Source organism: Acipenser ruthenus, chromosome 38 (genome assembly GCF_902713425.1).
Source record: "Acipenser ruthenus chromosome 38, fAciRut3.2 maternal haplotype, whole genome shotgun sequence".
Lineage (NCBI taxonomy): Eukaryota > Metazoa > Chordata > Actinopteri > Acipenseriformes > Acipenseridae > Acipenser > Acipenser ruthenus.
In genome coordinates, this window is record NC_081226.1 from 5,023,069 (window position 1) to 5,046,343 (window position 23,275).

General features: G+C 39.9%; 2 protein-coding genes across 2 annotated transcripts in view; both read left to right on the forward strand.

Annotated features, from left to right (window-relative positions):
- Window positions 1-104: 104 nt before the first annotated feature.
- qrfp (pyroglutamylated RFamide peptide) lies at window positions 105-5,071 on the forward strand. Its single transcript, XM_059009400.1, has 3 exons — window positions 105-1,156; window positions 3,131-3,295; window positions 4,585-5,071. Exon 3 carries the CDS (start codon window positions 4,585-4,587, stop codon window positions 5,056-5,058), a length of 474 nt encoding a protein of 157 aa, XP_058865383.1. The 5' UTR covers window positions 105-1,156; window positions 3,131-3,295; the 3' UTR covers window positions 5,059-5,071.
- A 14,836-nt stretch (window positions 5,072-19,907) lies between these two features.
- The window catches only part of LOC117434265 (major histocompatibility complex class I-related gene protein-like), a 33,931-nt gene continuing 30,563 nt past the window's right edge, over window positions 19,908-23,275 (forward strand). Inside the window, exon 1 of the mRNA XM_059008900.1 lies at window positions 19,908-20,098. Within this exon, the coding sequence (XP_058864883.1) occupies window positions 20,047-20,098 (52 nt within the window). The 5' untranslated portion in view covers window positions 19,908-20,046. The remainder of the gene's footprint in view (window positions 20,099-23,275) is intronic.

A 23,275-nucleotide genomic window follows, 5' to 3' on the forward strand; every position in this document is an offset into this window, starting at 1 on the left:
TAGTTTTTATGAGTTGTATTAAAAAATGACAAGCAAAGAGTTCTTTGAGGGTGTGGGGTTCTAGTTTAATGGGTGGGGTTTCTGTCTTAAAGTGACAGTGGTGTGGCTTATCATAAGAGGTGAGGCTTGTATGTTAATGTGGTAGGACAAGAGGTTGGGCTTATTTGAGTGGAGAGGGTCTAGTTTAGTGGGCGTGGTTTGTTATTAAAGAGGGTGTGGTTCTGGTTTAGTAGGTGGTACTTTTTTTAATTTATAGACAATGGATGTGGCTTTGCTTCTTGGGAGTGGGGCTTATCTCTGAAAGCTGGTGGGTAAGGGTGTGGCTTGTTGTTTGAGAGGGTGGGGTTTCCAGTTAACTGGTCTCATAACGGACAGGCGTGTGTTCTTTTGTTAGTAGGAGCTGGAATTTAAAGAGTGTAGCATGTTTTTTTATACAATAAACTGTGACTTCCTTGCATACTGTTGTAGTTTCTCTGAAGGCAATCTAAGGCAAAACCACAAGGATTAAAATAACCAGTCTGACTCTGAAACTACAAACTGCGTGTGTGTATCTGTAGCTGTTCCAAATATGCAATTCAGCGTAGATGCGATTGTGATGATAACTGCTGATACCAGCCCAGTCTCGTTGCATCTCTCCTGTTTAGTCTGAACAAAATGCAGTTCCAGATATCTTGTTCTAAAATGAGAATAGACGTGTGCTGCAGCATGTGCCTCTTTCAAAAGTGCATGTCTGAGACGGTGTAGTGAATGGAAGAGCACCGCAGGGAGGATCATTCGAATGCTTCTGTTTGTTACAATCCCTTTATCTACACAACAAGCTCTTCAAATAGGGCACTCTGTGGTTAGCTCCCCGCTTCATTCTTCTCACCTCCTCTGCTTCTGCTTGGAAACACATTGACAATCATTAAAAACAATTCAAAACTACTGACCCCAATTTGCTGGCTCAGGGATCCAAGACACAGGAATCTCCCAGTGCCGGAAATATGTAAACAAGTGACTGCTCCAGCCTCGCTGTGCGTCTGTCCCTCTGAGCCAATGACACGCCAGCTCGGAAGCTGAAGGCCCAATCGGATTCAATGTGTCGCAGAGTTTAAAAACGCTGGGAGTCTCTGTGCAAACAGAAGAAACACCAGTGTTCAACTCGCAAGAGGCAAAGGTGAGGTGTGTGTGTGTGTGTGTGTGTGTGTCTGTCTATCTGCCTGTGTATCTGATAGCGAGTTTATCTTTATGAATGTCTGTCTGATTATGTGTCTGTCTGTTATTATTATTATTACTTGTTTATTTATCAGACGTCTTTATCCAAGGCGACTTACAGAGACTAGGGTGTGTGAACTATGCATCAGCTGCAGAGTCACTTACAATTACATCTCATCCGAAAGACGGAGCACAAGGAGGTTAAGTTACTTGCTCAGGGTTACACAATGAGTCACTGACTGAGGTGGGATTTGAACCGGGGACCTCCTGGTTACAAGCCCTTTTCTTTAACCACTGGACCACACAGCCTGTCTGTCTGTCTGTTTTTGTTTCTGTGTGTATCTGTATGTCTGTGTGCCAGTTAACCTGTCTATTTGTTATTGTGTGTGTATAGTGAGTTTAACTTTATGTATCTCTGTCTGCCTGTCTCTCTGTGTGTTCGCCTGCCTGTCTTAGTGTCTGTTTTTTCTTCCTGTCTCTCTGTCTGTGTGTTCACCTGTCTGCCTGTCTCTCTGTCTGTGTGTTCTGTCTGCCTTTCTCTCTGTCTGTGTTCACCTGTCTGTCTGTCTCTCTGTCTGTGTGTTCACCTGTCTGTCTGTCTCTGTGTTCACCTGTCTGCCTGTGTGTTCACCTGTCTGCCTGTCTCTCTGTCTGTGTGTTCACCTGTCTGCCTGTCTCTGTCTGTGTGTTCACCTGTCTGCCTGTCTCTCTGTCTGTGTGTTCTGTCTGCCTTTCTCTCTGTCTGTTCACCTGTCTGTCTGTCTCTCTGTCTGTGTGTTCACCTGTCTGTCTGTCTATGTGTTCACCTGTCTGCCTGTGTGTTCACCTGTCTGCCTGTCTCTCTGTCTGTGTGTTCACCTGTCTGCCTGTCTCTCTGTCTGTGTGTTCTGTCTGCCTTTCTCTCTGTCTGTGTTCATCTGTCTGTCTCTCTGTCTGTGTGTTCACCTGTCTGCCTGTCTCTGTGTATTCACCTGTCTGCCTCTCTGTGTGTTCACCTGTTTGCCTGTCTCTCTGTCTGTGTGTTCACCTGTCTGCCTGTCTCTCTGTCTGTGTGTTCACCTGTCTGCCTGTCTCTCTGTCTGTGTTCACCTGTCTGTCTCTCTATCTGTGTTCACCTGTCTGTCTGTCTCTCTGTCTGTGTGTTCACCTGTCTGTCTGTCTATGTGTTCACCTGTCTGCCTGTGTGTTCACCTGTCTGCCTGTCTCTCTGTCTGTGTGTTCACCTGTCTGCCTGTCTCTCTGTCTGTGTGTTCTGTCTGCCTTTCTCTCTGTCTGTGTTCATCTGTCTGTCTCTCTGTCTGTGTGTTCACCTGTCTGCCTGTCTCTGTGTATTCACCTGTCTGCCTCTCTGTGTGTTCACCTGTTTGCCTGTCTCTCTGTCTGTGTGTTCACCTGTCTGCCTGTCTCTCTGTCTGTGTGTTCACCTGTCTGTCTGTCTCTCTATCTGTGTTCACCTGTCTGTCTCTCTATCTGTGTTCACCTGTCTGTCTGTCTCTCTGTTTGTGTGTTCACCTGTCTGCCTGTCTCTCTGTGTGTTCACCTGTCTGCCTGTCTCTCTGTTATTATTATTATTATTATTATTATTATTATTATTATTATTATTATTATTTATTTCTTAGCAGACGCCCTTATCCAGGGCGACTTACAATCTCAAGCAAATACATTTCCGAATCACAGTACAAGTAATACAATTAAGAGCAAGATAAATACAATAACTTTGGTTCAAGCAAGTACACCTGTCTGCCTGTCTCTCTGTCTTTTTTTTAGAAGGGATTGTGTAATTCAGCATGGAAAATATACTATTCTGAGTAGATGGGTATAGAAGCTATGATGTGGTTAGTGGCACAGAGCCTCTTTATAGCAGGCTGTGTGGGGTAGTTGGGTGTGTGGGGAGATGGTGTTCATTGGTAAAATCGCCTCCACTCCCCTTTAACAGCTTCTTTCCTGTCGTCATCCCTCCTGCTGGCTCCCGATTGACTGACATGCTTTGCAGCTTTGCCATGACCCTGAAGACACTGCTGGAGGGAAATTACCTGGGAAGTGGAACAGCCCTTAAAGAGGTTTCTCCAGTGAAAGCATAGCAAACTGTAATACGCCATAGGTAAGCAATGTAAAGCCCAGAGAGGCATGGTAAAGCTTATTAAAAAACATGACAAACCATGATAAACTGTTAATGCACAGTGTGGTATAACCATAAGAGGACACTGCCAATTACCATACAAATGAGCTTTTTAAGGCAGTAACAGACTTGCTGAGAGTATGATAAGAAAACAGAGATGTTTCTTTACACCTTGCCTGGCTCAAGTAGACAGTGTTTTGACTGTACCTTCTTCAATTTTTAGCGTTCCTCAGTCTTGGACAGCAGTTATAGGCAGCTGGCTACGTGACCCTCCAAATTGGGCACCAGAGTGATTAACCCATCTATGAATGTTTAACTGAGGCCAAATAAAAGCCATGGTGATGGATTAATCACTCAGTCTCTGTATGTGTGTGTGCAGTATATACACCAGCCGTGTGTGTGTGTGTGTGTGTGTGCAGCATATACACCAGCCCTGTACTGTATCTGTTGTGTGTGTGTGTGTGTGTGTGCAGTACATACACCAGCCCTGTACTGTATCTGTTGTGTGTGTGTGTGTGCAGTATATACACCAGCCCTGTACGGTATCTGTTGTGTGTGTGTGTGTGTGCAGTATATACACCAGCCCTGTACGGTATCTGTTGTGTGTGTGTGTGTGTGTGCAGTATATACACCAGCCCTGTACGGTATCTGTTGTGTGTGTGTGTGTGTGCAGTATATACACCAGCCCTGTACGGTATCTGTTGTGTGTGTGTGCGTGTGTGCAGTATATACACCAGCCCTGTACGGTATCTGTTGTGTGTGTGTGTGTGTGTGTGCAGTATATACACCAGCCCTGTACGGTATCTGGTGTGTGTGTGTGTGCAGTATATACACCAGCCCTGTACGGTATCTGTTGTGTGTGTGTGTGTGTGTGTGCAGTATATACACCAGCCCTGTACGGTATCTGGTGTGTGTGTGTGTGTGCAGTATATACACCAGCCCTGTACGGTATCTGTTGTGTGTGTGTGTGTGTGCAGTATATACACCAGCCCTGTACGGTATCTGTTGTGTGTGTGTGTGTGTGCAGTATATACACCAGCCCTGTATGGTATCTGTTGTGTGTGTGTGTGTGTGTGTGTGTGTGTGCAGTATATACACCAGCCCTGTACGGTATCTGTTGTGTGTGTGTGTGTGTGTGTGTGTGCAGTATATACACCAGCCCTGTACGGTATCTGTTGTGTGTGTGTGTGTGTGTGTGTGTGTGTGTTCAGTATATACACCAGCCCTGTACGGTATCTGTTGTGTGTGTTTGACCTCTCTTTGTTTTCTAGATGAAGTTGAGCGCACTCCACTTGTACACCTTACTGGCTTCCTTCAGCCTCTGCATCATCGCTGCATCCGGCTCCCAAGACCTCCCGCGTTACCTTCTCAACTCCAACCCAGACCCAGCTTCTCCATCTCAGAGCTTGGAGACTGGGCTACTCCAACAGCAGGCTTCACCAGTCCCCAACGCATTGCCATGGAGACTGAGGCCTAGCAACCTGGAGGACCTGGCGAAGCCTGGGCTCAGGGTTTCAGAGAGAGCCTGGGAAGGGGGGAGGATGACAGGAGCCCCGGAGCGCTCAGCCAAGCTTATCCTGAGAAAGACTGAAGAGGAGGAGGAGAAAAGGGAAACCTGGGGGGAGCAGGAAGGGGAGGAGAATGAGAGGAACCAAGCCCTGACCTCCATCGCAGGCGGACTGCAGTCTTTCAACAGGCAGAAGGGAGGGTTCGGGTTCCGATTTGGGAAGAAGCGAGCAGACTGAGGTTAAAATAAAATAAAACATCTGAAAATTTCAAATGCAAAGTTTGCTTTGACTCCGTGTTCATTTATTTGACTATGTATTTGCCATATGAGATATGATCTTTTTTGTAATATATTAAGTAAGGTGGTAAATGTCTGGAATTCTGAAGAAATATTTAGCTTTCCAAACATTTAATGATAAAGGCATTTGGTGGTTATTGAGATTTACATGTACATGTCTGAAGTAGAGCGCTGTGGTGTTTATTTCAGACATTTACCAGTAAATCTTAAGATTTGCCAATATTCTTACTTTTACCGTAACAGATACAGACAATAATAAAGGTATTGAATAGACTGTCCTCTCCTCGTGCAGTCTGCTTTATCAGTGTAGTGTCTGCACAGATCCAGAACGCTACACATATCCTTTTGTTTCACATGAACAATATTATAAGTCACACACCCATTAAACATCTACATCAAAAATCTTTTGTATCCTGAAGACAAAATTCAAAATCTTAACCTAAAATTCTTTACTGGAATTTACAACACCAAAAAACTTTGAGTAAACCAAAGAATAATGCCAGGGTGATTCAGAATAAATTGTGGGAGCCTTGTGAGAGCGGGAGGGTACGTGGAGAATGCCAGGCAAAGGAAAAACGTCTGTGACAGATGTGCTCTGTGACGCACCATATGGCCACCAGAGGGCTGTTTAAAAATGTCAACGTTTAAGTAGAATTGAAAACCGTGCAAAACAGCAAAGTGCTACAAATTCTGAATCAACCTGTATAGTTCCCTGTACCATAAAATAAACACAAGGATCATGCTAGAGTCAAGCAAGGCCATAAGATGTAGCAAATGTAACCCTTACTCCTTGCACACCCGGTGTTATTGTGTTTTACTAGGCCTTATGTCACTTAAATCAATAAGTGCACCAGTGGAAGTGGATACAATGCGTTGTGTTGTGTTGTGTATGAATGAGGTACTCAGGAGAGTGAAAATGTCCCCACCCCCTTTCAACAACTTCCTCCTGCCCCTGTTGACTGACATACTTTACAGCCAGTAACATGACTCCAAAGAGACACTGCTGAGGGGAAATTACCTAGGAAGCAGAACAGTAACACATTTCTTGAGTGGAAAGCTGGTATCAGATATCATACAAACGAGAGGAGGCCATTCGGCCCATCTTGCTCGTTTGGTTGTTAGTAGTTTATTGATCCCAGAATCTCATCAAGCACCTTCTTGAAGGATCCCAGGGTGTCAGCTTCAACATTACTGGGGAGTTGGTTCCAGCCCCTCACAATTCTCTGTGTAAAAAAGTGCCTCCTATTTTCTGTTCTGAATGCCCCTTTATCTAATCTCCATTTGTGACCCCTGGTCATTGTTTCTTTTTTCAGGTCAAAAAAGTCCCTTGCGTCGACATTGTCTATACCTTTTAGAATTTTGAATGCTTGAATCAGATGACCGCGTAGTCTTCTTTGTTCAAAACTGAACAGATTCCATTCTTTTAGCCTGTCTGGATACAACATGCCTTTTAAACCCGGGATAATTCTGGTTGCTCTTCTTTGCACTCTTTCTAGAGCAGCAATATCCTTTTTGTAATGAGATGACCAGAACTGAACACAATATTCTAGATGAAGTCTTACTAATGCATTGTAAAGTTTTACTAATGCATTGTAAAGTTTTAACAGAATAAATAACAGAAGCTTATGAGAAAATGGGATGTTATTTAGCTTGTTTATATAAGCTTTCTCAATGCATAAATCATATTAGTGTGTAATAAGTGTGTAATACGCACACATGTTTTCAGGAGTGTTTGAAGAGTCTTTCTTTTGAATGATAGTGTCCTCAATGCAGCGATCAATGTGGATTTGCACCTGATTCTTCATTGGCAAACTAGTTGCTGATTTGATTACACCTCTAATATGTAACCATGTTTTTATATAAGTCAGCAATATTTATTTAGGTTAAGGGATCCTTAAAAATCAAACCTAAAATCTGTTTGGCATTATAGTCAAACATTGTTTTTTTGGGGGGGGGGGCCTCAGGGATGAAATAAAAAAAGTAATATTATGGGAGTCTGCAAACTCCACATTAATATAGCTGTGTGTGTGTGTGCGTTTGTGTGTTTCCAAGTGAACCACAGCCTTTCTGAAAGCATTTTAAAGGACGGTCACTGCTAATTGCTGTTTTAAATGCAATTAGAGCTGGGTAGTTTGAATTGATCAGATTTTCTTATGAAGAGACACACAGGAAGGCACAGAACTAGGTAGCTAAGGCTGGCTTCAGACCCTGATTAGCACCAATCTTGAAGAGTGGCGCTAATTGGGAATGGATGAAACCATAGGGAAGTGAGCTGGGTGCTGTAGCTAACAGGCTGGGCTCAGGAACTAACATGATTAAAACACTTAGGCTCCTCATTTCAAATGTGGAGCCGCATGTCTGTCACAATCACCATAATATTTGCCTTGAATCTCCACCAGACTTGTATCATACAACCCTGGCCTTGGGTCTAATGTTTGTAATAAGCTGTTATATCATACTGATTTCTCAAACTTGAATTTAAAGAGAGGCCCTCTGTATGCATGTGCACTGGTTACAGTAAGCTATAATTGAGTGTCCGTGTTCCTTTAAGTTGCATCTTGAAATGTAAAAGTGAAACAGCGAGTGTAACTCGCCAGATATGTGAAGTGGTCTCTGTGGTTTGTAAACAGTCATGTCTGCTTCACACACACACAGCAAACAACCATTGTGTCTTTATCAACTGTCACGTACATAGACCCACACACATGCATATACACATACAAACACACAGTCTGTACACACAGCAAGACACAGTCCTACAGTACTACACAATACAGTCCTCACAAAGATAGAATCACACAGACAGTTGCTCTTCTTTGCACTCTTTGTAAAGCAGCAATATCCTTTTTGTAGCGACGTGACCAGAACTGAACACAATATTCTAGGTGAGGTCTTACTAATGCATTGTAAAGTTTTAACATTACTTCCATTGATTTAAATTCAACACTTTTCACAATATATCCGAGCATCTTGTTGGCCTTTTTTATAGCCTCCCCACATTGTCTAGAAGACATTTCTGAGTCAACATAAACTCCTAGGTCTTCTTCATAGATTCCTTCTTCAATTTCAGTATCTCCCAAATAATATTTATAATGCACATTTTTATCACCTGCGTGCAGTACCTTACACTTTTCTCTATTAAGTGTCATTTGCCATGTGTCTGCCCAGTTCTGAATGTTGTCTAGATCATTTTGAATGACCTTTGCTGCTTCAACAGTGTTTGCCACTCCTCCTATTTTTGTGTTGTCTGCAAATTTAACAAGTTTGCTTACTATACCGGAATCTAAGTCATTAACGTTGATTAGGAATAGCAGAGGACCTAATACTGATCCCTGTGGTACTCCACTGATTACATTGCTCCAAGTCCTGGATCGCGTGGCACTTTACACACACTTGGTTAAGCTATGCTAGGATTTCTCGGATTTCCCACATCATGCAGGTGTCACAGATTACTGGCTTGAAGTCCATGTTATTTATTTATTTTAGTGTCTGCAGCTGTCAATCTGCTTTCAAACTGCTTCTAACTGCTCTGCACTTTTCAACGATGCACTTCTGACACGCTGTCGCTGGAAGAACTGCCTCGCTTTGCTGTGTTCTGTTGTGCTGGTAGCTCCGCCCCTTCCCCTTGTCTCAGAACGGCGCTGAATTTGAATCAGCTGCTCCGAGTTTCAGTTTGTCATCAGAAAAAGACTGTAGTTCCCTTTCAATTCGAAGACGACCACCAAAGACATTACATATGGCATATCCCTGCCCATTGGGTAGGTATCTCTGAGCTCTCTATACCAGAGCTGCCAATAGGCCCCTTCCTTGGATGATGCACAGATACAAAGAGCGGTCTACTACGCAAGCGAGGAGGCCGATGAAAGACATGAAGACAAAAAAGGCTCAGCCTTTTTCAAGTTGTTGATTCTGGGAAAGCGGCAAGCCAGCTTTCAGCATGAATGCAAGGGAAATACAACCGACTCGAAAAGCTCTTTTCTATCAATACGCTCAGCTCAACACACAGGACTTACAGTACCGTCTTGAGAAGGTGTGGCAGGATGGCATGCAGTGGTGCGGTGTGGTGACGTCACAGACCAGGAAGTAACTGAACCAAAACAGTGGATGGGCGGGTGAAGCTGAATGCTACGGCACTCAGCGTGTTTAATAAATAAATAAACAAAAGATTTAAACAATAACAAAACACAAAACAAAAAGGCGCGATGGCCAAACAAACAGAAACAAGTATATTTTTAAATATAGCTTGCTTCCTTCTTTCTTTCTTTCTTTCGCCCGTGTTCTCCCGTACTCTCCTCTGTACACTCAACTCCACCCGCAGCACGGACAGCTGCAGGTTCTTATACTCTGTCAGCTAATTAAATAATCAGTAGCTGATCAGTCATGCATCCTCACGGGTTTTAAATTATAAATAACAATAACAAAAGACGCAGCGCTTTTATCCGCGCCGCAAACAAAAATACAAATAATAATAAATAGATTCATGACACTCCGCCACAGAAGGAAAAAGAGAAATGGCTTCCTCTGGATAGTAGTTTTATCCCCTCGATGGGCGGGACCGAGTGCATCATCCTAGGAAGGGGTCTATTGGCAGCTCTGGTATAGAGAGCTCAGTGATACCTACCCAATGGGCAGGCATATCCCATACGTAATATCTTTGGCGGTCGTCTTCTCTTTCAGGGAACCAGGGTTACTGTAAGTAACCTAATGTTATTTGAACATACTGTAGTTATTTTCACATACTGTTGTTCGAATGTACTCGGCATTTGTAAAGGACCATTGCCAAATTGAAGAAATATGTTTGTGTATGTGCAGCTCGAGAACTTTCTTTTTTTTTTCTGGAAAATTCGGCCTTAGTTCACAGAAATGTTTTTGAGTACCCCTATGATAATTATTTCGGCGGGTGGGACCATTTGTCCCACTAGAGACCATTTTACCTAAGATAATCTATGAAAATTTTAGTCCGGGGGACCATTTTCCAGAGGGGACCATTCGTCACCCAGCCCCCCTACAATAAAGGAATTATTACCATTCGTCCCATGTCTATATATCAGTTCATTGAAAATATGTAAATTAATATATGCTGAAAAACTTCTGAATACTTTTAATTTCTACAGGTTTAGTTGAACTGATTTGTTTACACACACACACATTGTAAAATTCCTAGACCCTTGAATATACGGCAATGCACCACCTGGAAGATGGTTACTTATTCCCGGTTCCTTATTTGCGATGTAGTTGACAAAGCAGCGCGTCCTTTTTCACATCTTCCTCAATTAATATATTACCACTATTTAAAAAAACACTAAAGATTTTAGTGAGCAAGCCGTACCCCACGAGCAGCAGCACCCCAAATAACCTATACAGAACGCATGGGGGCACGTCTTTTGATGCCTCAATTACCCCCATAGACGGCTTGCTCACTTAATATCGAGGTATCCCTAGATAGTTTATCATCTCCTCTTTTCAAAAACACTAACGATTTTAGTGAGCAAGCCGTCTAAGGGGGTAAATGTGGCAAAACAAGCGTTTAATATAGGGTACCGCTATGCTGCTGATACATATTTGTTATTAATATTTTCGTTTTTGTGTTTTTTTTTAAAGAAGGAGCGATTATTTTTTTTTAAATAGTAGCAATATATTAATTGAGCAAGATGTGTAGCGAGTTAAAACACACAGAAAAAGGACACGCTGCTTTGTCAACTACACCGCAAATAAGGAACCGGGAATAAGTAACCATCTTCCAGGTGGTCTGTAATGCTACCATTGTTATAAGATTGATTTGTATATACTGTTAATAATAAGTAAATAAATATATTAATTAATAAATACAACTGGATACCAGTGACGCGCGGGATGCTCGGATACTGATTGGTGTAAAGTTCTCATTTTGGAAAGTACGGGTTAGTTAGACAGTAAGGTTAGCTGGGCCGGGTGAAGCTGCGTTGTGAGCGCCAGGGAGACGGAAAGTGCTAAAATAAGGCATTCAGATTAGTTAATTTGACGCTGTTTTCGGCTGGATATAATATATCCATCATGTTGTGGCTCATTTTTGTGTCGTTTCTCTGTTTTGAGACGGTCAGCTCCGGTAAGTATTATAATTATATCTAATAGGAAGTCATAATAGAAAGTGAAAGTAAATTATTATAACTGAAGAAAAATCATAAAGTATTTAAATTAACACATAGTTTAATGTTTCTTAATATGATTATTGTACAATGATGCATACTATCCTACGGTTTATATATTTATAATTGTTAAGTGTTTAATATCATATCCTTGTATTATACGGTATGTCTTTATTACACCCAACGATAGTCTCAATTGCGCACTTTTGTTTGTAAATGTATATTTCACATTTGGAAATGTGTGCCTGATAATATTTCTACATTTAATTAAAACTGGTATTGTATGAATAAGGTTACACGGCACTATGGAAGTATATGTAATTGAACCTGTTTTTATTATTATTATTGTGGGTGAGAAGATACCACAGCTTTGCCCAGCCCATAACCCGGCAGACATTTTCTTTGTTGATTTATCTGCTAAACTGAAGCGGCTTTAATGCCGAGATGAGCTCGAGCGGTGATAAGCGCCCGTTTGTTGTTTGTTGCTAAGTTTTCACTGACGACAATTAGATGTTGTATTTATTAATTTAACATGTATCGTTTATAATTTGGTGTGCCATATGTGGTTTATTATTTATTTTCATACGTATGTATGTATTCGCTTTCGTTTTCAGCATTTTGCCCCATCACTGGTTTGACAGCAGTTCTTTTGAATTAAATGTTTGTGGTTGTTATTAGTTGTTGTTTTATATAAATTATGCTTTATCAATATGGTTATTGTTTTAATTTAAAACAACGATTATTTATTGAAATGATTATTCTTTTTATAATATGAATAGTTTTTTTCATCAACTAATGCGAAATGCGTTCATTCATTAAGAATTACAGTTAAACTTTGTTTATCGCTTTTGAATATACAAAGAACATGGCATATCAACAGTCAACAGTGTACATGGTGGTAAAGGTATGCGGGGAAAGAAAGAAAAAGAAAGAAAGAAACGGGAAAGTGAGGAGAGCTGAAGAGTCAGCAGCTACGCGTCATTTATTACAGTGTTAGTGCAGAGCGACACTCCGATCCCATGAGTGTGTGCAGACCTGCCTTCATAATCTCACAGTTCAGTTTGTTATAAAGCGACACAGCAGCACCTCGAGATGAAGCCGGAAGACGACCTTTGGATGCCTTTTAAATGAAGAGATAAAGTTGAAAAAGAAAAGAACAGCCAGTGTAATAAGTACAATAGTCCAGTGTACTCTGCATTCACCTCTTTCAGCCAAGCGTTTTTACCACAGTCTTAAAGTGGGTTAAAAAAAAAAAAAACTTGAGACAGGAGTGTTAAAAACCCACGACTACATTTTCATAACAAAACACCTTCTTTGTAAGATCACTAAATGTAAAAAAGTGGAAAAAAAACAAAAACCTTAAGGGCCACATTGAGCAAATGTTAATATTAGGGATCTAATTCCTCAGGGTGGTTCTTATTTAAATGAGCCCCTAAGCTCTGTTTTAGACTCATTCTCTGTGATTACTCTGAATGATTTGAATACATTAGTAATGCAGATGAAATCCTCAACCTGTTCATTGGATCCAAATCCCACTCGATGCCTTAAAGATGTGTTTAGTTTTTTGTGTAATGACATTTTTATTATAATAAACAGATCTCTTCAAAACTGCTTTGGTTAAGCCTTTACTCAAAAAATCTAACTTAGATTCTACTGACTTGAATTTTAGACCCATTTCTAACTTGCCTTTCTTATCTAAAGTTCTTGAAAAGTTAGTAGTCAAACAGCTTAACATATATCTGGACAGTAGCAATGTCCTTGAAAGATTTCAGTCAGGGTTTCGATCTGCTCGTAGTACAGAGCCTGCCCTTGTCAGAGTGGTGAATGACTTGCTGATGAGTGCTGACTCTTAACTCCATATCCATTCTAGTTCTTTTAGACCTCACTGCTGCATTTGATACTGTGGATCATGCTATTGTGATTGATCGTCTGAAAAGCTGGGTTGGCCTGACTGGAACTGTTCTCAACTGGTTTAAGTCATTTCTAACTAACAGACAGTATTTTGTTTCTTTAGGGGAGTCTGTATCGGGGTTATCCAATATTACTTGAGGTGTCCCCCAGGGCTCTATTCTTGGTCCAGTATTATTTTCTTTGTATATGCTGCCACTGGGGGAAATCATTCGGAAACATAGTATAAACTTTCACTGTTATGCCGATGATAGTGAAACTAGAGCTTGCAAACTCCCTAAAAAATGATTTGGGCAACCTGACCTCTAATATAACATCTGATGTAAGAAACTTGGGGGTTATATTTGATTCTGGTTTGAGTTTTGAGACACATATTTGAAAAATTATAAAAGTGTCTTTTTATCACCTACGTAACATTGCTAAAATTAGGTATTTTCTTTCTTTGGCTGATGCTGAGAAACTAAGTCATGCTTTCGTTTCAGTAAGACTTGATTATTGCAATGCTTTATTTGCTGGGCTTCCACATCATGTCTCATCACGTTTACAGCTTGTTCAGAATGCAGCAGCGAGGGTTCTGACTAGAACCAAAAAACAGGCTCATATAACTCCTGTGCTGGCCTCATTGCACTGGCTCACAATACATTTTAGAATTGATTTTAAAATCTTACTATTAAATTATAAAGCACTAATAGCTCAGCACCAGAGTACCTAAGAGAGATTCTGTCCCCATATAAACCACTGCACACTTTAAGGTCGGCTAACGCTGGACTCTTGTGCCTCCCAATGGTAAAACTGAAAAGGAGAGGAGAAAGCGTGTTTTATTTTAATGCTCCCAAGCTGTGGAACTCTTTGCCTTCCTCTATTAGAGATGCTGCTTCGGTCAGGATTTCTAAATCAAGATTAAAGACTCATTTTTATAGATCAGCTTTTTTAACCTAATCTAGATATAAAGTTTCTGTTATCTATTTTTATCTGCTAACTTTGTATTTTATTTGTTATTCTTATTAATTTTATTTTGTTCTATCTAGATATTTGCTATTTATTGTTATTATTAATATCATTGTGTTTTTTAATTGTGTGATTATACTGTTCTGCCTTGTTTCTTGATCATGATACATACTGTCTGTAAAGCGCTTTGACATACCATGGTATGAAAGGCACTATATAAATAAAATTAAATAAATAATAAATAAAATAAAAAATATCTGCGCAGCCACTTTCGCTAGGGCAAAAATGACAGCGTTAGCAAACCACTGCGATGGCGCACGAAAACATGATTTAGAAGTCGAGTCTCGTGTGGCTAACCAAAGCACAGTGGGGGGAGTAAAGTTACATACACCCAATAAGGATTCAACGTTACCATTAAGAGGATGTGTGCGTCTGCGAAACGAATGGATGGCATTTTGAAACACAAAAAAAGAGGCACGAATGAAATGGCATCTGTCAAAGCAACAAAAAAGAAAGTGTTTAACAGTGACTGGAGTAAAACATATTCATTTATTCTGCGCAGTAGAGTGAGTGAAAACACGAGTTGTGTTTTTTTTTTTCTTTTTTTGTGGCCTTGACTGTATGATAATGAGTGCTTGCGTGTGTGTCCTGCTGAACACATTAAAAATGGTGGCAAGTATGAAATTGGCATTTTACAAAATACACTGGTGAGCATTTTAATATGTAAAACATCTGCCTGCCTCAGAGCTGCCATTGGTAATAAACAAAAACAGCAGCTGTTTCAACCTTAAAAAAAAATAAGTGTACTCTTCTGTGCTGGAGGTTTCAGCACAAGTACCATTTCCAGTGTTCGCTCTACTGAATGGAACCACGGGTGCATAAAAGGAAGAATAATCTGTTTAACACTGTTTCCCATGTACAACTTTTAATTACAAGTGATTCTGTAGACTCTTTTGTTTTCTTCCTTAGTTTTTCTTTTGCATGTTAGAAATGTAGCGATTTTTGACCAGAGAAACAACACACAGGATAATGTGGATCCACTCTTATCAAACACCGAAAACAAATTCAACAGCCGCTATTCCTGTCACTAAAATACAGCCGCGCCTATCAGAGTGAAACCTGATCAATCGAAATGACGCGAGCGTGCGTGTGTACACGTGATGATAGCTTAGAAACTATAGACTGTAAACTGTGAGCTGCTAAACAAAAATGAAATATTTGTGTACATTGGTTTAGAGATATACAATACTGTTAAAAAAAAAAATTATTTTCTTTTACTTTCATTTGTATTTGTGCATTTCTGAGTCGTCCCCGGCTAATGTGACCCTTAAAGGGTACATAAGGACCTTTTTATTTTATTGTGTTACTTGTTCCCATGTGTTGCTACAGCTGTTTAAGTAAGGTGTGTGTGTTTTAATTTTTTTTTTTTTTTTTTTTACATTTTGACCACTTGTTTTACATTTTGACCACACCTGTAGTCCTACCTCCCTCCTTCACACCTGTAGTCCTACCTCCCTCCTTCACACCTGTAGTCCTACCTCCCTCCTTCACCACACCTGTAGTCCTACCTCCCTCCTTCACACCTGTAGTCCTACCTCCCTCCTTCACACCTGTAGTCCTACCTCCCTCCTTCACCACACCTGTAGTCCTACCTCCCTCCTTCCCTACACCTGTAGTCCTACCTCCCTCCTTCACACCTGTAGTCCTACCTCCCTCCTTCACACCTGTAGTCCTACCTCCCTCCTTCACACCTGTAGTCCTACCTCCCTCCTTCACCACACCTGTAGTCCTACCTCCCTCCTTCACACCTGTAGTCCTCCCTCCCTCCTTCACACCTGTAGCCCTACCTCCCTCCTTCACACCTGTAGTCCTCCCTCCCTCCTTCACACCTGTAGTCCTACCTCCCTCCTTCACACCTGTAGTCCTACCTCCCTCCTTCACACCTGTAGTCCTCCCTCCCTCCTTCACACCTGTAGTCCTACCTCCCTCCTTCACACCTGTAGTCCCCCTCCCTCCCTCCTTCACACCTGTAGTCCCCCTCCCTCCTTCACACCCGTAGTCCTACCTCCTTCCTTCACACCTGTAGTCCTACCTCTCTCCTTCATCACACCTGTAGTCTTACTTCCGTGCTTCACACCTGTAGTCTTACCTCCCTCCTTCACCTGAGCTGTAGTCCTACCTACCTCCTTCTCCATCACCTCACCAGTAATCAGCCCTACTTCCTTATTAGACGCACTTTTTTCTAAGACCGTTCACCCTTCACTTTTTTTTATATACAATCCACATTAATGTAATGTAATGCAGCTACACATTGAGGAAATGTAATTCAGATAATAGCACAGAACTGACAATCACTCCGATTGTTTTGCATTTTGTATTGTTTAATGTTAAAGAACATCAAATTAAAACAACACAAATGAAGTTTTAATACTTACAGACATCATCTCCAGGAATAGCTCCTTCTCTGCTTTCTCGGTGGTACCGTGCTTCACCTCTGCCCACTGGAAAGGATCAGCTCTGCTGATTACTGGTGCTGACCCTCTCACAACCACACGTGGAGTGAGGCCAGGTTTCTTGCTCTGCAAACCTGTTGTTGCTGGTTTGGTCTCTTGTGCAGCAAACAGTTGCTGGTAAGCTGCACACCGCATGAGCTGTGCAAGGAGAGGCATGCCACAGTCATCACTGAGATGTACACCATCAGTACACCACAGATCTGAGCATGTGACGGGGAAGTGTTCAGATATTGAGAGGTATCGGACCTTCATGCACAGCCATGGTATTCCTGACACAACAGATCTTAAAGCCCAAGGTCAACGATAAGCCAGGTCAGAAAATCTAATACTACCACCTACCAACAAGGAGCTTAAACAGGGTTACAATAACAGTCAAGGAATAAAAAATCCTTATTGTTTTCAGTTACAATCATTATTTTATTTTTGAGTGAATTAATTACATTTAACCCCCCTTTTACTGAGTTACAATCCTTAATTTTTTCAGGAATGTATGAAATATACACATGACAGATTTTTACATACAAAATATATAATAGAATAGAAATATAAACAAATATAAATAAAATAAGCAATATAAACAAAAATAAAGATAAATACAGTAAGGCATTTTTTTAGCAGATTATTTGGGACTTTTATTTTGAAATACGCTTTCGACCCTCTCCGACTGACTTACCAGAAGTTGCATAATGTTGCCAGCAACTGTTGCTCGCTTCACACAGGTGTTTGGTACAGTAATATATCCCTGTACATTGTTGGATCCATAATCTTCGTTAAGATGACTAGATCAAAGGGGTTAAAATAGGGTTTTAATACATTTGCTACACTCATCATTATACAATCGAATACGTTGCAATGCCCTGCTGTTCATTTGATAAATTAACATAATACACTCATCTTCTCTCAATATTTCATATGGAAATCAAACATTACAAATCAAATCATAATTGAAACATTGTACTTCTATATATTTTAATAACCCTGTTTCTATTGTCCTCGTCACGGGCGTGACTTCACGATTTAAGAAATAATTCCTGAATTAAACAAACAAAAAGAAACTTCTCACTTAAATATTAACAGACAAAAAAACAGTACCAAGTAATATTTTAAAAGAAAAATATGTTCTTCAATGAGAAATAAACTAAAGTATTTATGTACAAGTTTCCAGAATCCTTTCTGCTACTGCACACTCCTCACAACACTGCCAGTAGGTCAGTTTTTTGTAAAATAAAAAAAACAACAGATGACGTTTAAAACGGCCGATCCACACTAGACGCGAGCGAGCTGCTGCTTAATGTACAGAGGGGACACCAAATATTCCAGTGACTGCAAAAAACTGTGCCCCTGGAGGAAATGGTGCCCCCTTGTTTATTGAAAGCGAATGCACACCAGAGTGACACAAACCTGTTTAGTATGCAGGTGAGAGAGACACACACTAACAGTATAAGTTTGGTATTTTTGGCAAGTTCCTGCTTAATTTACAGAGGGGACACCAAATATTCCAGTGACTGCAAAAAACTGTGCCCCTGGAGGAAATGGTGCCCCTTGTTTATTGAGTGCAAATCCACACCAGAGTGACAGAATATGTTGAGTATGCATTCAGATGGCAAATAAAAAATAATTATAATCTCCTTTCAGGTTCAACATTTCTGTTATTGGTTTATCTGTGAGCGCGCGCGCGCGTGTGTGTGTGTGTGTGACAGTTACGAAAAGCTGTCAGGAATTAAATTGCTTACAAATAAATAAGTAAATAAACATTTAGAAGATTGCACTGCATTTAACTGAATTATAAAATAACTGGATTAATTTACACGTAGTAGATTACCTCTGTAGTAATAATAATAAATAAATATAAACGAGAGTGTTTCAATGTGTTTATTGTGCTCTGTGAAACATACTGGTACAATTCATCACAAGACTTCATTTAATTACCGTTGCGTTTTGTTGTTGTTGTTTTTCTTCTTTTTCTTATTAATTTTCTTAGCAGACGCCCTCACTCAGGGCGACTCACAGTTGTCACAAAATATACATATTTCACAATGCAGTAAGAGCAGATAAAATATACAATAACTTCAGAGCAACTTTTACTAAAATATATACATGTACAGTTCGATAATCACAATATAGTAAGAGTACATACAATACTTCCGTCCTAATAAGAGTAAGTAACTAGCTCATTTATACACATTTGAAGAAACACAATATATAGTTGCTGTTGTTGTTGTTACTGTATTTAAACAAGCTATTCTGGATGTAGAATCGCCGAAATCACAAGCTTATACAAACATTTTCCGTCCAGAAGCAATAAACTCGCTCCCGTTTGCAGCAGACCGCACGTTCACGTTGCAGCAGGCGCTGCTCTATCTAGCCGATTGCAATGACAGGTTACGCGCTTTGCGTTGTGAGCGAGGAATCACACGCTCCCGTTGGCAGATCGCAAGGTTTGTTGCAAGCGCATGCGCACATCCACCGGGGACACATGAATCCTAGGGGGCGCTGAATTCGTCGTAACACCGGCACAAACGAATGCGACAAGTTTGGTTCAATTCCGACATTGTAGGGGGGCTGAGTGACGTCACTGCCCTAAAAAAAGAATCGTTAATATCTTATAAACTACAGCAGCACAAACGTTTGTTTCAACGGCACAAACCGGCACAAACGTAGCACAAACAAATGATATATGACTCATCGTTTGTGCTGTTTGTAGGGGGGCCAACTTCACGGAGCTCAAAGCAGCGTGTCCTTTTTCTGTGTGTTTTCACTCACTTACACATCTTGCTCAATTAATATATTGCCACTATTTAAAAAATAATCGCTCCTTATTAAAAATAAACAAAACGAAAATATTAAAAACAAATCTGTATCAGCATCATAGCGGTACCCTATATTACCCTCTTGTTTCGCCCCATTTAACCCACCTTAGACGGCGTGCTCATTAAATATTGATGTATCTTTAGATAGGGTATAACCCCCCTCTTTGCAAAAACACTAAAGATTTTAGTGAGCAAGCCGTGCCCCACGAGCAGCAGCACCCCTAAGTGTAGCCCATTATAACCAATACAGAACGCGTGGGGCACGTCATTGGATGACCCATTTACCCCCCTTAGACAGCTTGCTCACTAAAATCGTTAGTGTTTTTGAAAATGCTACCATTGTTATAAGATGCCTTATTGATTTGTATATACTGTTAATAATAAATAAATAAATAAATAAATAAATAAATAAATAAATAAATAAATACAACTGGATACCAGTGACGCGCGGGATGCTCGGATACTGATTGGTGTAAAGTTCTCATTTTGGAAAGAAGTTAGACAGTAAGGTTAGCTGGGCTGGGTGAAGCTGCGTTGTGAGCGCCAGGGAGACGGACAGTGCTAAAATAAGGCATTCAGATTAGTTAATTTGACGGTGTTTTCGGCTGGATATAATATATCCATCATGTTGTGGCTCATTTTTGTGTCGTTTCTCTGTTTTGAGACGGTCAGCTCCGGTAAGTATTATAATTATATCTAATAGGAAGTCATAATAGAAAGTGAAAGTAAATTATTATAACTGAAGAAAAATCATAAAGTATTTAAATTAACACACAGTTTAATGTTTCTTAATATGATTATTGTACAATGATGCATACTATCCTATGGTTTATATATTTATAATTAAGTGTTTAATATCATATCCTTGTATTATACGGTCTGTCTTTATTACACCCAACGATAGTCTTCAATTGCGCACTTTTGTTTGTAAATGTATATTTCACATTTGGAAATGTGTGCCTGATTATATTTCTACATTTAATTAAAACTGGTATTGTATGAATAAGGTTACACGGCACTATGGAAGTATATGTAGTTGCACCTGTTTTTATTATTATTATTGTGGATGAGAAGATACCACGGCTATGCCCAGCCCATAACCCGGCAGACATTTTCTTTGTCGATTTATCTGCCTAAAGCGTCTTTAGTAATGCCGAGATGAGCTCGAGCGGTGATAAGCGCCCGTTTGTTGTTTGTTGCTAAGTTTTCACTGACGACAATTAGATGTTGTATTTATTAATTTAACATGTATCGTTTATAATTTGGTATGTCATATGTGGTTTATTATTTATTTTCATACGTATGTATTTGCTTTCGTTTTCAGCATTTTGCCCCAGTCACTGGTTTGACAGCAGTTCTTTTGAATTAAATGTTTGTGGTTGTTATTAGTTGTTGTTTTATATAAATTATGCTTTATCAATATGGTTATTGTTTTAATTTAAAACAACGATTATTTATTGAAATGATTAGCCTAATTATTCTTTTTATAATATGAATAGTTTTTTTTTCATCAACTAATGCGAAATGCCTTCATTCATTCAGAATTACAGTTAAACTTTGCTTATCGGTTTTTAATATACAAGGAACATGGCATATCAACAGTCAACAGTGTACATGGTGGTAACAGTATGCGGGGAAAGAAAGAAAGAAAGAACGGGAAAGTGAGGAGAGCTGAAGAGTCAGCAGCTACGCGTCATTTATTACAGTGTTAGTGCAGAGCGACATCTCCGATCCCATGAGTGTGTGCAGACCTGCCTTCATAATCTCACAGTTCAGTTTGTTATAAAGCGACACAGCAGCACCTCGAGATAAAGCCAGACGACGACCTTTGGATGCCTTTTATATGAAGAGATAAAGTTGAAAAAGAAAAGAACAGCCAGTGTAATAAGTACAATAGTCCAGTGTACTCTGCATTCACCTCTTTCAGCCAAGCGTTTTTACCAGTCTTAAAGTGGGTTAAAAAAAAAAAAAAAAAACTTGAGACAGGAGTGTTAAAAACCCACGACTACATTTTCATAACAAAACACCTTCTTTGTAAGATCACTAAATATAAAAAAAGTGAAAAAAACAAAAATCTTAAGGGCCCTATTGAGCAAATGTTAATATTATGGATCTAATTCCTCAGGGTGGTTCTTATTTAAATGAGCCCCTTAGACTGACTGGCTCTGTTCTAATTCTGCAAGGTGGTTCTTATTTAAATGAGCCCCTAAGCTCTGTTTTAGACTCATTCTCTGTGATTACTCTGAATGATTTGAATACATTAGTAATGCAGATGAAATCCTCAACCTGTTCATTGGATCCAATTCCCACTTGATGCCTTAAAGATCTATTTAGTTTTTTGTGTAATGATATTCTTATTATAATAAACAGATCTCTTCAAAACTGCTTTGGTTAAGCCTTTACTCAAAAAATCTAACTTAGATTCTACTGACTTGAATTTTAGACCCATTTCTAACTTGCCTTTCTTAGCTAAAGTTTTTGAAAAGTTAGTAGTCAAACAACTTAATATATATCTGGACAGTAGCAATGTCCTTGAAAGATTTCAGTCAGGGTTTCGATCTGCTCGTAGTACAGAGCCTGCCCTTGTCAGAGTGGTGAATGACTTGCTGATGAGTGCTGACTCTTAACTCCATATCCATTCTAGTTCTTTTAGACCTCACTGCTGCATTTGATACTGTGGATCATGCTATTCTAATTGACTGTCTGAAAAGCTGGGTTGGCCTGACTGGAACTGTTCTCAACTGGTTTAAGTCATTTCTAACTAACAGACAGTATTTTGTTTCTTTAGGGGAGTCTGTATCGGGGTTATTCAATATTACTTGAGGTGTCCCCCAGGGCTCTATTCTTGGTCCAGTATTATTTTCTTTGTATATGCTGCCACTGGGGGAAATCATTCGGAAACATAGTATAAACTTTCACTGTTATGCTGATGATAGTGAAACTAGAGCTTGCAAACTCCCTAAAAAATGATTTGGGCAACCTGACCTCTAATATAAAACCTGATGTAAGAAACTTGGGGGTTATATTTGATTCTGGTTTGAGTTTTGAGACACATATTTGAAAAATTATAAAAGTGTCTTTTTATCAACTACGTAACATTGCTAAAATTAGGTATTTTCTTTCTTTGTCTGATGCTGAGAAACTAATTCATGCTTTCTTTTCAGTAAGACTTGATTATTGCAATGCTTTATTTGCTGGGCTTCCACATCATGTCTCATCACGTTTACAGCTTGTTCAGAATGCAGCAGCGAGGGTTCTGACTAGAACCAAAAAACAGGCTCATATAACTCCTGTGCTGGCCTCATTGCACTGGCTCACAATACATTTTAGAATTGATTTTAAAATCTTATTATTAAATTATAAAGCACTAAATAGCTCAGCACCAGAGTACCTAAGAGAGATTCTGTCCCCATATAAACCACTGCACACTTTAAGGTCGGCTAACGCTGGACTTTTGTGCCTCCCAATGGTAAAATTGAAAAGGAGAGGAGAAAGTGTGTTTTGTTTTAATGCTCCCAAGCTGTTGAACTCTTTGCCTTCCTCTATTAGAGATGCTGCTTCGGTCAGGATTTCTAAATCAAGATTAAAGATATACAATACCGTTAAAAAATCATTCTTTTCTTTTACTTTCATTTGTATTTGTGCATTTCTGAGTCGTCCCCGGCTAATGTGACCCTTAAAGGGTATATAAGGACCTTTTTATTTTATTGTGTTACATGTTCACATGTGTTGCTACAGCTGTTTACGTAAGGTGTGTGTGTGTTTTATTTTTTTGTTTTTGTTTTTTTTTTACATTTTGACCACTTTTTTTACATTTTTAAATTGCATTCCCTGCCTCAAGATGGCTTCACATG